General features: G+C 35.6%; 1 protein-coding gene across 8 annotated transcripts in view; it reads left to right on the top strand.

Annotated features, from left to right (window-relative positions):
* Window positions 1-17,641, top strand: part of LOC127847264 (solute carrier family 15 member 2-like) — a 101,212-nt gene that overhangs the window by 2,056 nt on the left and 81,515 nt on the right. For all 8 annotated transcript variants that reach the window (XR_008033886.1, XR_008033887.1, XM_052379056.1 and 5 more), the window contains exons 2-8: window positions 4,977-5,060; window positions 5,492-5,532; window positions 6,520-6,592; window positions 8,692-8,833; window positions 11,923-12,000; window positions 13,605-13,704; window positions 17,217-17,307. Coding sequence is in view for 6 of the 8 variants with exons in the window: in XM_052379056.1 (XP_052235016.1) it covers window positions 5,000-5,060; window positions 5,492-5,532; window positions 6,520-6,592; window positions 8,692-8,833; window positions 11,923-12,000; window positions 13,605-13,704; window positions 17,217-17,307 (586 nt within the window). In the remaining 2 variants the exon portion in view is untranslated. The remainder of the gene's footprint in view (window positions 1-4,976; window positions 5,061-5,491; window positions 5,533-6,519; window positions 6,593-8,691; window positions 8,834-11,922; window positions 12,001-13,604; window positions 13,705-17,216; window positions 17,308-17,641) is intronic.

Genomic DNA, 17,641 nt, shown 5'->3' with positions numbered 1-17,641 from the left:
AGAATGTTGCCATGTTTCTTATCCGTGTAATCTAGAGTCCGTGGTTTGAGAATTTTTTTTGCGGTGCTCAATAAAAGATATCTCAATAATATTGTTTATTGATAGATCTGTGGTTTTATTGCCCCTGTGTTCAGCACAAACCAATTATCTCGTTATGATCAGATACTGTGCCGACCAATACTAAATAACACTATGGTGTCATACGCCACAGCAGGGACCTATACTTGTGATCATGGAGTCTAAGTGCAAGACTTAAAAAAGTATGTTGTTTCGCTTGCGGTTGTTAAATCCAAAACGGGGCTTCCTAGCTGGCACAGCTGCTGATATTCGAATCTGAATACTTAAACTTATTCAGACATTATTCTTAACCGTTGCGCGTTTTACGATATCGGATTTTAGGCGTGAATACAACTCAGTGAAACTATTCAAGTTCTTATACAACATTAAGCATAATAACAGTTATTGAAATTAACAATATCAGCGACATCTTTTTAAAGACTAAACACCTTTTCAAGTATCGAATTTAACATGTCAATAAAATATATTAATACCAAAAAAGGTTTCATTTAATATTGTTCACATTAAACCTTTAAACGAAAGTGTCGCTTTAACTATTTTCCGTGTCTTATTAAGCCGCGAATCGTTTGCTAAAAACAGTTAACAAAAAGGGCTACACGTTCTAATTCTTAATGAAATATAAAAATAAGTATAACATAATTAATAACGTCCATAAACACACACAGCAAGATCAAAGTTTTAATGGAAAACTAATATGACATTCCACGTAAATTATTATTTTCGTCTAAATCGAATACTATATATAGAGAAACAATGTATTTATAACCGACCAATGAGGTAACATTATGCATCTTTCAATTTACACAGTGCTATATGGCAACAATATGGAATTTGAACAGTGGTAGTGTTTTAAGGTCTGGACTATCATTACTTGTAAGTTTGTATAAACATTTTTCTAATGCAATTAGTAAAATAATGTTTATATTTTATGTTTAATAATTTATTGCATGATTATTCTGTGCTGTTATATGAATATGATGTTGTTAAAGCTTCCGACATGAATTCATGTCGGAACGATGCTATTGCAAAATAACGTTAAATGATATGAGGTCGATGTAAATCGACCTCATATTTATAGGAGTAGGAAACATTGATGTGAGACTTCGGAAGAGTGTAACGATGTGTCGTTATTGCGATAAAATTAATTGCATGCAGTGTTATAGATAAGCTGCGTATCAGCGTAATATACGCATTAAAAATATCAAGATATGCTCAATTTATCATTTCCATGCGTACATTTAAGCAAGCCAATCTGGACTTACGCAAATGATGTAAATTCTCTGCGTATTATAGCGTAAACAAAAAATATAAACAGCTGATTGTCTTTCGCCAAAATATGAGACTGGTTATCGTAAAAATTAGAGCTAATTAGTGCGCTGGATTGAAGAAATAGTTAGCCAGTCGGTATGTATACTCTGTTTAATCTAGACGCATGGTGAATTGAGTATTGATTTTTATCTCGGCTGTTTTCAGAGAAAACCTGAGGTATTGTCATAGCCAGCTCGTCGTCCGACGTCCGCCAGCGTCGTGCTAAAACCTTGACATTTTGCTCTAAAATCAAAGTGCTTCCACCTACAAATTTGAAACTTTATATGTAGATGCACTTTGATGAGTTTTACACGCAACACCCATTTTTGGGTCACTAGGTCAAAGGTCAAGGTCACTGTGACCTCTTAAAAAAAAATTCTGACAAGCTTTCATTTATTCAAAACTGCATCCGCAGCCGAGCGTTGGCACCCGCTATGCAGTGCTCTTGTTTTAACAGACAGTCAAGCGCTTATGTGTATATTAAATTACATGAAGAGGTCAGCATGGCTTCTTTGAAGCCAAAACAAAGTACTTCCCAAAGTAAAATTGATCCTTTTTATGCAGCAAAAGTTGTATCGAGTAAAAACATTGTACTGCCAATACTGAATGATTTAATTTCCTCTGTTTTCAAATCAAAAAGGACACACTTAAACGCTTATAAAACAACTGTTGAAAGTTGGCAAAAAAAAAATCTGTGGCTCACGGTGGTGGAAGCCTATAAACAAAAGCAGTTAAAAAAGCAAAAAACACTTTAAGAAATGGACTACTTTGAAGGAATACACATAGTTGATGGTTTATTGTGTTTAACATGATTAAAGTAGTGTTCTTGTTTCACTTTTAGCAAATTACCCTTCAAGAAAGGCAAAATTTGACCATTTACCCACATGCTTTGAAAAGTGGGGGTATTTACCCCCATGGGTCAAAAATTATCTATAACGCTGCTTATGTAACCTTTATGTTGTTTACATTAAGAACTTCTGGAAAACCAGAAACATATATTCATCCGTCTATATTTTCAACATGTAAGATATTTCCTGTCAATATTTAACGTCATTTTGGTCTGATATTGTTATTATTATTGAAAATAAATAAGTTACCCTTAAAGAATAAAATAGTGGTCTCTATTGATAAAATTATTCATGTAAGGAAGAGGCTGACAACCCCGTTAGGCTACTTTTTTTATAGATAATAGTTTAACCTGGATTTGTCAATGTTGTTTTAGCGTCACGTGACTTTCTAGTGTATATAAATGATGTCTTGATGTGTTGAGTTTTAGTTTGGATCCTGTCACCGTAAGAAGCCTGTCGAGAGGAAAAGGGGAACTGATTGTTAATACACAAATTAGTATATGAGGTAGTTTTGGCTTCACAGTAGTCTCCTAGCAATGTTAGGGATGAACTGAGTCAACACATTCCATATATCTAAACCCTGTTAGAAGAACAGAGCATTAGCAGACCGGTCCCCGGGTTTTCCTGGTGTAGATCTAGTAGCGTCTGCGTGACAGTGATATTGCAGGAATAGATTCCATGCTCTAGGTTTGGAGTGCATGGCGGGTTTTCTTGGTGTAGATCTAGTAGCTTCTGCATGACGGTGCTATTGCAGGAATAGGTTCCATGCTCGAGGTTTGGAGTGCATGGTGACTCCAGTTTTGAAACGCCCAGATAAACTTGTATTGTCCACTGTGTGCATGATATATGGGTGGAATGTTTTAAGGTATAGGTATTGCCGGCGTAGTAAAAGCACGGTGACTGTATTTAATAATCGCCCAGGCAGGCGTTTTTAGGTGTCTCAGTTATTGTTGTCAGTCTTGATTGAAGTTAATTAATTCATGTTTATATTCCCCAATCATTTGTTTAGAATATCCAATCATAAGTCAGGTAGGCTGAAGGAAAAATTTTTGTATATCTAAACAGTGTGATCACACCCCCATTTACGTTACAAGAGCTTGTTTTATCTCTCGGCTCTCTGTTATTTAGCAGTATCAGAGTGTCCCCCTGCTTGAAACCAATATATCCAGATTCCTTGTATCCCAATACTGTCTCTTCTGCTTGCTGTCTCTTCAGCAAAAACCAAAGGACCCCATTGGAAATAAGTGCTTGCACTTTCATGGGTTATCCTTGACTGCAAAGTCTAAAGAAATACATACATACATGTACAATAAATAACATTTCATAAATTCACACAATAGAAATGAAAAAATGTAAAACATGAAACAAATTTTCAATATTTATAATAGTGTTGATATATATTAAAAGGGATTTAGAATAAATAATATAGTATGATTCTCTTATATTGAGTTTAGCCTAATTTCCATCAGGCATCACTTTGTTTTCATTAAGAACACAGCTCTTATCATGACATCACACGCATGAACTGTCAGTGTTTTGTTTCACTAACATTGCTACGCTTGAAAATAAATACATACACTACTAAAATGAGTATAATTGCATTTCAAAATCTTACTTCAACAGAAATAATCCAAAAGGTATCCCGATTCCATTAAATTTTGTGTGGTCCTCTTCATTAAATTTCCACATAAATTGCAAAGTGAGGCAGACTACTGCGCAAGTGTAAACACCAGACTTTCATTTATTTGATTTATTTTAAAGAAAATTCTTTTACTTTTTCCCGATTCTCATAAAATGTTGCATGGAATTATATGTGGGCGCACATCGCAAAAATAGCTGACATGACGATAAACACAATGTTCAGTGGGTAAACCCCGTTTTGGATGCCAATTTTATCAAAATATTTTAATAGTAACATATAATTTTGAAAGACTTCAAGCTATGGCTTATATTCATATCTGCTTCTACCTTAAACTGATATTTTATTTTGTTTCTTAATTAAGTATCTTTTAAAAATTAATATACCAATCTAAAGGCTGAAATAAAATTGATGATTTTATACTAAACTGTTCCGGCGATGTTCACTTTATTTTCGAAACTGATATATTTCTTTATTAAAGGAAATTGCGCAAAGGGCAATTGCCAAGTCCCTTCGCAAGCTTGTCTGGATCACATCCCCTTGAAGTCTTGTGTGTGTAGCGTAATTCCTAAATGTGGTAGCATAGCTATAAGTTTAAGTTCTACATGTATGAGGCTGGTCTTGTATAGCAGATCCCTTAAGTATGGTACAAGATTTGTCCCTCGCATTTGGACCTATTCAATTTTCTCGCAATCCTTTCGGAGATAAGGGTGCAAAACTACATTAGCTAATTCTTGGGTGTCCTCGCCAATGCAATGTAAAGTCTCAAAGAGGAGTAGTTATAAAGATATGCATTGACCCTTTTATAAGTGCTAGCATACTTTTGGCTCGATTTACCTTCTTGGGAATGTGTGGACTGAATTTAGGGTCTCTGGTGAAGGTTACTCCAAGATTTCTTTTACTTATTTTTAAGTCTAATTGTTCATAGTATGAACCTGTTCAGGTTCGTATTTGTCCATTATGTATGACTTTTCATTTCTCTACATTGAATACAAGTTCCCATAAATCTGCCAATTTAGTGACATGAAGAGGTTGTTTTATTTTGGACTATTGACTATCTTTAGTGGCCATAATTATATAAGATGCAGTTATTTATTTTCTAGTTTGATTGAGTGAAGCTTTCAACATGGAACCTCATTATGGCACGCTGAATGATGGTGGCAGTTCACCAAGAGAAACCTCTTCAGGTAGGTGTAAATAACTTTTTTGGAATTAATACACACATTAATTATTATAAGGGTCATGAAACATTTGTTTAATTTCTATATCAAATAAAATAGTTACAATCAAAACACTCAACATATATGTAAGCAGTCCAAAATCCTTTACTGTCCTTGACTTCCCGTAATCCCTTAATTTGTACTTGATTTAAATGGCTGCTTATGGTTTTGCTTGAGATCTTACTGAGGTTCAAGTAAAAGGTGCTATCATTCATTATCACAGTACCAAAGAAGGGATTTCTGCTGTTCACCCTTTTTACAAATTGGGTTTGGAAACATAAGGCTTCCTGTTTAACACCAGGGTTATATATTATTTCATTACGTTTAAATTCTTTTTTTTTTTCAGAGTTACTAATGTATCTGTATATACCAGGAATTCTTTTGTCTGCTTTTTACAGCATCAGAACTTCTAGATCGAAATGAAAACTCGAAAATACAGGTAAGATATTATTTCTTCAGTTGGCTTTTTATTTTAAAATAAAATCAGTTTAAAATATGGTTATTATAAATAATAATTATATAAACAATTTTCTTGTTGCTCCACATGTGTTATGAAAACTGACATGTAGCAATGTTCTCGATAGTAGCTAAACTTTCTGTGCACCTTTAGCATTATAAGCCATCTTATATTTTTGCTGTCAAAAGACGATTTGTATTCCAATAGTATTTATAGATTGACAATACTATAAAAACAGAGGTTTTCACAATTAAGGTATATAGTTATTTCAAAATTATGACCAGCTCTTTTGAACTGTTGCATTTCTTAAAAAAAAGTACTTCATTGAAAAAAGTATTTTTCTTATTGAATTTTGTGAGGGCCAGAATATATTAATTAATAAGTTCACCTATTGACTAAACTTGGGTTTTTAGAAGTCCTCTTTTAAACTACTGAAAAACGTGTGTGTTTTTACTACTTTGTATTAGCTTCAAAACATAACTGGAGATTTCAATAAGTACTTCACAGTATGTAACCCTGCACTTGAAATTTTTATGCCCCCAAAGGAGGGCATATAGTGATCGGACTGTCCGTCTGTCCGTCACACTTTGCGTTTAGGTTTCAAAAATGCTCATAACTTCTATGTCGCTTCAGATAGCAATTTCATATTTGGCATGCATGTGTATATGGACAAGGCCTTTCCATACGCACACAAATTTTGACCCCTTGACCTTGAACTTAGGGTCTGCGTTTAGGTTTCCAAATCTGCATTTAGGTTTCGGAAAAAGCTCATAACTTCTATCAAGCGTTTATAGGGGGCATAAGTCATCCTATGGTGACAGCTCTTGTTTGTATGAGATATACTTATATAGACTTTGCACCTGTAAAATTATCTGTCTCCCAAAATGTTTCTTTCTGCTATCTTGACCGAACCTCAGATTTCAGGAAACTACATAATTTATTGGAGGTTTCTAGTTACTTATTTTTCAGAAGTATCCATACTCTGTGTTCTTCATCCTATCCAACGAATTTTGTGAAAGGTTTTCTTACTATGGCATGAGAGGTTTGTTATTCCATGTTTTACCAGTATTTACTTTTATGTGAGCATTTTTTCTGCATGACTTCCAAGCATACATTCACCATGTACTTGATTTATCTTATTCGTCAATTATCCACATTAACTTTTATTGATAGATGCCAATCTGTATTTGTCTTTATATACTTTTTATTACGTGATCATTGTCAACATAATACTCAGTGGCATGAAATAAACTAGCACAATCTAATAACATTATTATGAATATTTTGGATACAATTTAGTGTTGTTAAGTCCATTTCTAGACATGCAAAATTTGCTTTGGAGACAGTAAAATTTATGGAACAAAACAAGTAAAGCCAGCACTTTTGATAAGCATTGATGAAATGAGAACAAGTTCTCTTAAAACTAGCGCAAAAAATGTACGATAACAACAAATTAGAAAGGAGACTTTCACTGCAATTAACTTGCTTTCATATGCACATGTTTTGCTGCCGTTTTTTTCCTGAATAAATTGCATAAGTTGTTTTGATAAATTTATTTGTGTTTTTGTGGCAAACATTATTTTGCCTGAAACCTGCTAAGGCAGACATTAAACTCCTAGGCAAACGCCTACTCCAGAGTTGAAAGACTGCTGGAATAACAAAGCACATGAGAATAATATATTGTGAACTAGGCTGTATATACACCACATAATAGTTACTTCCCCAGTTAAAGCAGATGGCTAGGATCCAATCATTTATTGGTAAATCTGTATACAAAGTAGATAATAAATGTATTGGTTCATTCACTATTTTTCTGCATTATCAATACACACAATACATTGAATTAACAAATATCTTTTAAGATATGCATAATTATGCCAACATTCCCCTAATCAAGAGCGTTGTGTAAAGCATGGGATTTTCTCTTCCTTGAAATGACCAATGGGCAAGAATGCATTAAACATTTGCTAGTTGTTCAATATCAAATTAAATATTATGTCTCTTAAAGTAGCATTACTACTCAAAATTAACGAAAATTTGGTACAATTTTTCGTAAAATAACCTTAACCAATTAAAAATCAGTGTTCCTAATTGCAATTACTGAAATTTCAACGCCAGATGTGTTCTGGTAAAATAGATGTTTGTAGATACAAAATGCTTGTTTTTATTATTGTTTTGCATATTTAATTCCATTTTAATTTCCCGCAAGGATATATATTCATAGGACACATGAACACTAACATGGTGTTTGTGTGTCATATGTATAGATAGATTTGCGGTAAATTAAAATGGAATTAATTGTGTCACAAATAAATAAAAACGAGCATTTTGTATCTACAAAAATCTATGTAATCATACCACATCTAGCATTGAAATTGTGGCTATTGCTATAAGTAACACTGATTGTTTAGGTGTTAACTTTATTTTATGAAATACTTTACAAAATTTTCGTTGATTTTGAGCGTTATAGAGTCTTTAAACCTTTACTTACAGATATGCATTTTGACCTGTTTGTAGTCTATTAGAAAATCAAGTTAATTCAATAATTGAAGACCTTTCTTAATAGATTCAAGTTTTAAAGGCTTTATTTCCATCCCTATATGACTGATGAGCAGCAAACAGCATAAAATGGATGCCAGACTGTTCTTGTTTTATGCTGGTTGCATATAGCCATTTTTACTTCGCTTCAGAGTGGGGAAGTTAACAGTGAAACGTGTTTTACATAGGATAGCAATGGACATGCTGTTACTGTTTAAAACTGATGATTAAAACAGTTTAGTTTAAACATATTTATTTAAGCTCGATTGCATAGAAAGCCTAAGGCTTATTTGAACACTTTCGAGTCCGTTTTCTGGGACTAAAACCAGTACTTAGTGTCTATGGGGGAAATCTAAAGCACGCTCCCACATTAGAGATCGAACTCATGACATCCTGATCGCAAGACGGACACTATATCCACTACACCAATGTGACCTGTGTAATTAAAACAGTTAATTATAAACAATAAAAGTTTATAGAAGAGGCGTAAAATGCATGACGTTCATGGCTATTATTTATTGCCTCTTAATCATTTTTTTCATCTGAACTCTGTACTTTGGCTATTACAGGAATGTTAAACATTGTTTTCAATCTATTTGCCAGCTATTCTGGTGCTATACCTGACAAGATGGCTGTCATTTGAGGAGAACACGGCCACCTCGATCTATCACGCCTTTTCCATGCTGTGCTACTTCATGCCGCTGATTGGAGCAGTGATAGCCGATGGATACGTGGGGAGATACAAGTAATACATCTGGGCTTCACACTCTGGCAAAATGTGGCTTAATGCATGTGCGTTTAGTATAGTCCCAGATTAGCCCGTGCAGTTTGCACAGTCTAACCAACAACACTTTCAGCTTTAATATAATTTGTTGTTTAAACTAAGTCTCTTATAAAGAAAATCCAGTGAAAAGTGTTGTCCCTGATAAGCCTGTGCAGACTGCACAGGCTTATCTGGGTTGACACTTCACCCACATGCATTCAGCCCCATTTTCCCGGATTGAGGCTCATTGGGTAAGTTTCATTAAGTACTGTTTGCTGTTATAGTCCTGCTGTGGGTGGGTGTATTGTAGTAATTTGGTCGGTTGGTGGATTTGGTCTGTTATTAATATTATGTAAGTTTATGGAACAAACCTCTTCCACGTTGCTCAACAGATTAAATGGAAACTTTTAATTATTTTGTTTGCCTTGTGAATAGCTGACAAAGACCTGGAGTTTTATTCATTTTGAAAAATGGCAGAATTTTGATATTCGCTTAGTAAAACAACAGCAAATATAAATATATATGACTACTCATCTAAAAAATTATGGGAATAAAAGTTTAATGGAAAACCATCTAGCTTACATAAAACAGAATCAACTTGTTATTGGCAGGTCTGATGTCTGCACTTGATATTGGGTACTTAATAGTATTTTACCATCAAATGTATATTTGTTTTTATGACTGTTTTTTTTTATGAGCTCACCTGATTGCTCAGGTGAGCTTTTGTGATCGGTCTTTGTCCGTCGTATGTCCGTCCATCCGTCCGTCGTCCACATTTGGTTTGTAAACACTCTAGAGGCTACATTTCTTGTCCAATCTTTATGGAACTTGGTCAGAAGATTTGTCTCAATAATACCTCGATCAAGTTTGAAACTGGGTCAAGCTTGGTCAGAAACTAGGTCACTAGGTAAAAAAAAAAACAACCTTGTAAACACTGTAGAAGTCACATTTCATGTCCAATCTTCATGTAACTTTGTTAAAATGTTTGTCTTAATGATATGTTGGTTGAGTTCAAAAGTGGTTCCAGTCAATTGAAAAACATGGCTGCCAGTAGACGGGGCAGTTTTCCTTGTTTGGCTATAGAGAAACCTTGTGAACACTCTAGAAGTCACAATTTTTGCCCAATCATCATGAAACTTTATCAAAACATTGTTTTTATTTATATCTCTGACGAGTTTGAAAATGGTCCAGATGGGTGAAAAAACATGGCTGCCAGTGGGCGGGGCAGTTTTCTCTATATGTATATAGTGAAAACATGTGAACACTCAAGAAGTCACATTTTCGGCCCAATTTTCATGAAATTTGGTCAGAACATATGTTTCCTAGATAAGAGAGTTGAGTTCAAAAATGGTTCCTGTCAGTTGAAAAACATGGCTGCCAGGGGGGAGGCACATTTTCCTTATATTTATATAGTAAAAAAAGCTTGTGAACACTCTAGAAGTCACATATTTTACCCAATCATCATGAAACTTGGTGAAAACATTGGTTTTATTTATATCTTAGAGAAGTTCGAAAATTGTCCCTATCGGTCTAAAAACATGGACGCCAGGGGGGTGGGGCAGTTTTTCCTATATGACTATAGAGAAACCTTGTGAACACACTGGAAGTCACATTTTTTGCCTTATCATCGTGAAACTTAGTCAAGACAATGGTTTTATTGGTATCTTGGACAAGCTGGATAATGGCTCAGATCGGTTTTTGTCCATGCGTCCACATTTGGTTTGTAAACACTCTAGTATTTACATTTCTCAAGCATTCTTTATCAAAGTTGCTGAGAAGCTGTATGGCCACAAGATCACATTCTAGTTTGATTATGAGCAAAATCGCACAAAACATGCCAGAATTGTTGCCCTTAGATTGTCGAAATTTTCATGATATTATACAAAATCCTTGTAAACACTCTAGAGGTCACAATTTTGTTTCAGATTTTATGAATCTTGGTCGTTATATTTATTTTTGTAAGCAAAGTTTGATGTTTGGTCATGAGGGGTCAAAATATAGGTCACCAGGTCAAATCTTACAAAAACCTCATTAACACTCCATACGCCAGAGTTTTAGTTCAATATCGATGAAACTTGACCAGGATGTTTGTCTGGACAATATCTGGGTCAAGTTTGACGTTTGGTAATGTGGGAACAAAATCTAGGTCATGGGGTCGAATCTTACAAAAACCTTGTAAACACACTAGAGGCCATAGTTTTGGTCCAATAATGATGATAGTTGACCAGGATGTTTTTCTTGATGATATCTAGGCAAAGGTTGACATTGGGTCATGTGGGGTCAAAATCTTGGTCATGAGGTCAAAATCTTACAAAAACCTGGTAAACACATGTAGAATTAGCATTACTTGCAAATGAATGCATTGCAAAAAAAACAACATGCAAATAGACAGTACTCAGAATTAATCATATGCTCACACTGTAAAAGTAAACAGAAGAGAACCAATCTAATATGCTCTAGAGTACTGAATTATCAACTAAACAATGAACAAGGCCTTGTAAAAAAAGGTGAGCGAACTAGGGCCACCTTGGCCCTCTTGTCTGTTTTTACATTCCAACACAGCAATTGATTGAAAGAAAAATACTGCCAGTGGAATTTTAATCTCATTGGGTTCGAATTGTTGCATTATAGATAGGAAAACATAACAATACACTCACTGTTACAAACCCAGAATGACAAATTAGCATATTATGAAAACCTTTTTGTCAGTTTCTACTTTGCATTATTCATTATTTCTAGACAAAATGCTATGTTTGTTATCAAGTTCATAACTACCCCATATTTCCAATCATCATTTAATACGTGTTAGTGGAAATTTGGGCTAAATGCATGTGCGTTAAGTGTTTTTTCAGATGTTCCTATGCAGTCTACACAGGCTAATCAGGGACAACACTTTCTGCCTTAACTGGATTTTTATTTAGGAGACCTCCTTTCAACAACAAAATTCCTTGAGAGCGGAGAGTGTCGTCCCTGATAAGCGTGTGTGGACTGCACAGGCTAACCTGGGATGATACTTTGTGTACATGCATTATGCCCAGTTTTCTCAGACTGTGGCATATTGTGTCTTTCAGAACCATTCTGAGCCTGTCCTGTGTGTATTTTGTTGGTAGCCTGGTACTATCACTGACCGCCATGCCACCACCAGGAAGGTAGGAAATACGCTAAGTTTTATCACAATAGCTGAAATAATCACTGAATGATTTTGATGTGATAAATTTCCAAGTTTATGAACACATTTTAATTTAAGTGTTGCATTAAATGCATTGTTCTTTATTGTATGAGCTATTGGTCATATGTCTTAACCCTTTCCCACTAAGAAGCAAAGTGAAAATGGCTAGGTGCAAACAACATATAACCAGAACAGCCTGCGAGACAGTCTGTTCAGGTTTTATGCTGTTTGCTGCTCATCTGTATCTAAGGGTTGGAAATGAAGCCTTTAAAACTTGAATATAGTAAGGAAGGTCTTTAATTAAATTAAACTTCCTCAGGGACTACAAATGCGTCAAAATATGCATCTTAGTGGCTAAGGGTTAAATAAAAGGCTAGTGGATGGAGACAATCAAATCTCACCTGAATTGTTCTAGGAATTTTATTATTTCTTTTCATACTTGTTGTAGATAAACAATGTTTTCATAGTACAGTACTTAACACCAAGAAGTTTGTTTTTTTAGAAAATGAGATGATTATAAAGTACTCCTTATTTTAACGTCACAAGTCTAAGAATGGATTGGTGAATTTATGCCAGTCACCGTTAACCAGACTTTTGTATACTTATGCTATGCAACTTTTATTACAGAGTGGGAGCCAGTATAGGTTTAGTCCAGAAAGAGTTGCTATGCTATGCAACTTTTGTTGCAGAGTGGGAGCCAGTATAGGTTTAGTCCTGAAAGAGTTGCTTATGCTATGCTATTTTTGATACAGCGTGCGAGCCTGTATAGGTTTAGTGCTGAGTTGCTTATGCTATGCTGTGTTAATTACAGAGTGGTAGCCAGTATAGGTTAAGTGCTAAGTTGCTTATGCTATGCTGTGTTTATTACAGAGTGGGAGCCAGTATAGGTTTAGTGATGAGTTGCTTATGCTATGCTGTGTTTATTACAGAGTGGGAGCCAGTATAGGTTAAGTGCTGAGTTGCTTATGCTATGCTGTGTTTATTACAGAGTGGTAGCCAGTATAGGTTAAGTGCTGAGTTGCTTATGCTATGCTGTGTTTATTACAGAGTGGGAGCCAGTATAGGTTTAGTGCTGAAAGTGTTGCTATGCTGTGCTATTGTTGTTACACAGTGGGAGCCAGTATAGGTTTAGTGATGAGTGTCTAATGCTACGCTGTTTTTGTTACAGAGTGGGAGCCAGTATAGGTTTAGTGATGAGTTGCTTATGCTATGCTATTTTTTTTACAGAGTGGGAGCCAGTATAGGTTTATTGATGAGTTGCTTATGCTATGCTGTGTTAATTACAGAGTGGTAGCCAGTAAAGGTTAAGTGCTGAGTTGCTTATGCTATGCTGTGCTTATTACAGAGTGGGAGCCAGTTTAGGTTTAGTGCTGAAAGTGTTGCTATGCTATGCTATTTTTGTTACAGATTGGGAGCCAGTATAGGTTTAGTGATGAGTGTCTTATGCTATGCTGTTTTTGTTACAGAGTGGGAGCCAGTATAGGTTTAGTGATGAGTGTCTTATGCTATGCTGTTTTTGTTACAGAGTGGGAGCCAGTATAGGTTTAGTGATGAGTGTCTTATGCTATGCTGTTTTTTTTACAGAGTGGGAGCCAGTATAGGTTTAGTGCTGATAGCTTGTGGGACAGGAGGAATAAAGGCCTCTGTAGCACCGTTTGGAGCAGACCAGTTTGGGCCTGGCCAGGTTGGTTCTTTATCTTTATATGTGATGATCATCACACAATTATTGCTCTCATTTGTTAAAGGTGCATGGGGGAATGATTCCCAAAATGACAATTTTTTCTCGCGTCATCTTGCAAGGATTTTTGTTTCGTTATTATGTTTCTAATTTCCGTTACAAGCGACTGTGTTGTCTTAAATTAAGAACAAATAATATTTGTATCCCCCCCCCCCAAGATCTTCTGAAGATGGTAGGCATAAAGCGATTGGCATGTTTGTTTGTTCTTCTGTTGGTTCTTAATGGAGATTAACCCTTGGCTTACCCTAAAACACATGTTTTGCTTAACATCCATAATGCCTCTTTCACACCTTTGATACTTGAATCTAATCTATGAATACTCCAAACATAACCACATCACCAGACCTTCACATTGACCCATCTTTGGACTTTGGACTAATTCAGAAGGTCCAAGTCCTTGATTAATACCAAAATGACGTGTTTTGTCTGACATCACTACTGCTTGCTACAAACTTTTATAATAGCACGGCTATCTATGAACATTCTGAAGACACCCCCATCACCTCATTTTGAATTTTTCATTGACCTACTTTTGGTCGTAGACTTATTAAGAAAATCCTATTGCTTGATTAACGCAAATTGTGCATTAAATTGAATTCAAAACTTCTTACTGCTGAAACATTTCCCCCATAAGAAGCAAAGTAGAAATGGCTATTTGCAAACAGCATAAGACCAGAATAGCCTAGGAGTAACTCACAGTCTGTTCAGGTTTTATGCTGTTTGCAGTTCATAAATAACTAAGGGTTGGAAATGAAGCCTTTAAAACTTGAATTTCGTAATACAGGTATTTTATTAAATTTAACTTTCTAAAGAACTACAAATGCATTAAAATATGTATCTTAGTGGTAAAGGGTTAACTTCAAAACTACTTACTGCTTAAAAGCTTTGATACTTTCATTCAACACTCAGCAGACACAGATCACCTGACCTAATTTTGACAGTGACATTCAACAAATGTTGGATAAAGATTTACTCATATGGGCCAATGAATACTGACAAGGCTTTCCATTGGAAGCATCAGCATAAATTAAATGCAGCATCTTGTTCAATATGTAAAAATCTTTTAACATTTTGGTTCTGTTTGAGTTGAAGTAGAAGCATAGTTAAACTGAAGTCATTTGCCAACAAAGATTACTTCTACTTTGTTGTCTTTTTAGCTCACCTGAGCGATAGCTCGAGGTGAGCTATTGTGATCACTCAGCGTCCGGCCGTCCGTCCGTCCGTCCGGCCGTATACAAATTTGTAAACATCTTCTTCTACTAAACCATTGAGCCAATTTCAACTAAATTTCATGTGGAGCATCCCTAGGTCATGGGACAAAAGAATTGTTAAAAAAAATTTGATCACATAACCAAGATGGCCGCCATGACCATATATGGTAAAAACCTTAAAAAATCTTCTTGTCAGAAACCGCTCATCAGATTTTCAAAAAATTTCACAGGGATGACCTTTGAGGGCTCCCCTGAAAAAGTTGTTCAAAGAAATTTGATTCGTCAAAAAACATGGCCGCAGGAGCTCGTTGAACTTTGCATGTTTATTCATTTTTGCCTATTTTGTGAAAACTTTCAAAAATCTTCCACATTTTTTGTCCGATCCTTTCCAAATTTGCACAGTGTCTTTATATCAATGAGGACACAAACCCTACAAAACATGAGCATTATTGGTCCATGAAGTACAGAATTACCACCCCTTGAATTGAGAAAATGGTGTTTATGCAATAAAGTCCAAATTTTTCATCCAATTCTTTCCAAACTTGTAAGAATTTAGCATGGTTCAAACAAGGGAAACAACTACGGTTTATGCATGTTATTTTTATTACAGATTTGCCTCCCTTTAATTCATTCAAAATCTCATTTTACAGCAGAGATTCCAAATCTGACCTGTAAATGAGCCCCATATTTACTGCTGGTGCTATGTTACCTTTTCCCATTTGATCATTCTTAAGTATTGGTCTTGTAATGCTGCTACTGCTACTGCTACTGCTACTACTACTACTACTACTACTACTACTACTACTACTACTACTACTACTACTACTTCTACTACTACTACTACTACTACTACTACTTCTACTACTACTACCACCACTACTACTACTACTACTACTACTACTACTACTACTACTACTACTACTACTAGTACTACTACTACTAGTACTACTACTACTAGTACTACTACCACCACCACCACCACCACCACCACCACCACGTCTACTATTACTACTTCTACTACTACTGCCACTACTACTACTACTTTTACCACTACTACTACTACTACTACTACTACTACTACCACTACTACTACTACTACTACTACTACTACTACTTCTACTACTACTTCTACTACTACTACTACTACTACTTCTACTACTGCTACTACTACTACTACTACTACTACTACTACTACTACTACAACTACTATTACTACTACTACTACTACTACTACTACTACTACTACTACTACTACTACTACTACACCACCACCACCACCACCACCACCACCATTCACAGTGACAAAAAACGTATTCACACAATGGCTGCTACTACAACTTATAGCCCATATAGGGGGGCATGCATGTTTTACAAACAGCCCTTGTTTCTATGGGATTTTAACCACAACTGTTCATGTTTATCTCCGACACATATTTTTAGGTCACCTGTCATGAAGTGTCACAGTGAGCTTATGTGATCGTGTGATGTCCGGCGTCCGTTGTGCGTGCCTGCGTGTGTCCGTGCGTCCGTCCGTCAACAATTTGTTTGTGTAGACAGTAGAGGTCACAGTTTGCATCCAATCTTGATGAAATTTGGTCAAAATGTTTATCTTGATGAAATCCGGTTTGGGATTGTATTTGGGTCATCTGGGGTCAAAAACAAGGTCACTAGGTCAAATAATAGAACAACCTTCTGTAGACAATAGAGGTCACAGTTTTCATCCAATCTTTATGAAATTTGGTCAGAATGTTTATCTTGATGAAATCTGGGTTGGGATTTTATTTGGGTCATCTGGGGTCAAAAACTAGGTCACTAGGTCAAATAATAGAAAAACCTTGTGTAGACATTAGAGATCACAGTTTTCATCCAACTTTTATGAAATTTGGTCAGAATTCTTGATGAAATCTGGGTGGGATTGTATTTGGGTCATCTGGGGTAAAAATCTAGGTCAAATAAATAGAAAAACCTTGTGTTGACAATAGAGGTCACAGTTTTCATCCAATATTTATGAACTGTGGTCAGAATGTTTATCTTGATGAAATCTGGATTGGGATTGTATTTGGGTCATCTAGAGTCAGGAACTAGGTCACTAGGTCAAATCATAGAAAAACATTGTGTAGACAATAGAGGTCATAGTTTTCATCTGATCTTAATGAGTCAGGTGAGCGATTCAGGGCCATCATGGCCCTCTTGTTTAAGTTACTGTTGGGGGGTATGCCCATAAATTGTGTTCATATTTGCTTTCAGGAGACGTGGCAGAACTCCTTTTTCTCTGCTTTTTACTTCATGATCAACCTTGGCAGTATGGTGTCCATTATACTTACTCCAATATTGAGAGGTACAGCTACAGTTTCCTTACGTCTAGGCCCATGAATCTGATAGTGATGGAAACTTGCACTCTGTTTGCTTTGATAACGTTATACTGTTCTTATGCTGTCATATCAGTACAAAGAATTAGTCCTTTCAAAGAATTTTTAATATTGTTAGCTCACCTGAGCGATAGCTCGAGGTGAGCTATTGTGATCACTCAGCGTCCGGCCGTCCGGCCGTCCGTCCGTATACAAATTTGTAAACATCTTCTTCTACTAAACCATTGAGCCAATTTCAACTAAATTTCATGTGGAGCATCCCTAGGTCATGGGACAAAAGAATTGTTAAAAAAAATTTGATCA

Source organism: Dreissena polymorpha, chromosome 10 (genome assembly GCF_020536995.1).
Source record: "Dreissena polymorpha isolate Duluth1 chromosome 10, UMN_Dpol_1.0, whole genome shotgun sequence".
In the NCBI taxonomy this organism is placed as follows: domain Eukaryota; kingdom Metazoa; phylum Mollusca; class Bivalvia; order Myida; family Dreissenidae; genus Dreissena; species Dreissena polymorpha.
This window is presented reverse-complemented; position numbering and strand designations above follow the sequence as displayed.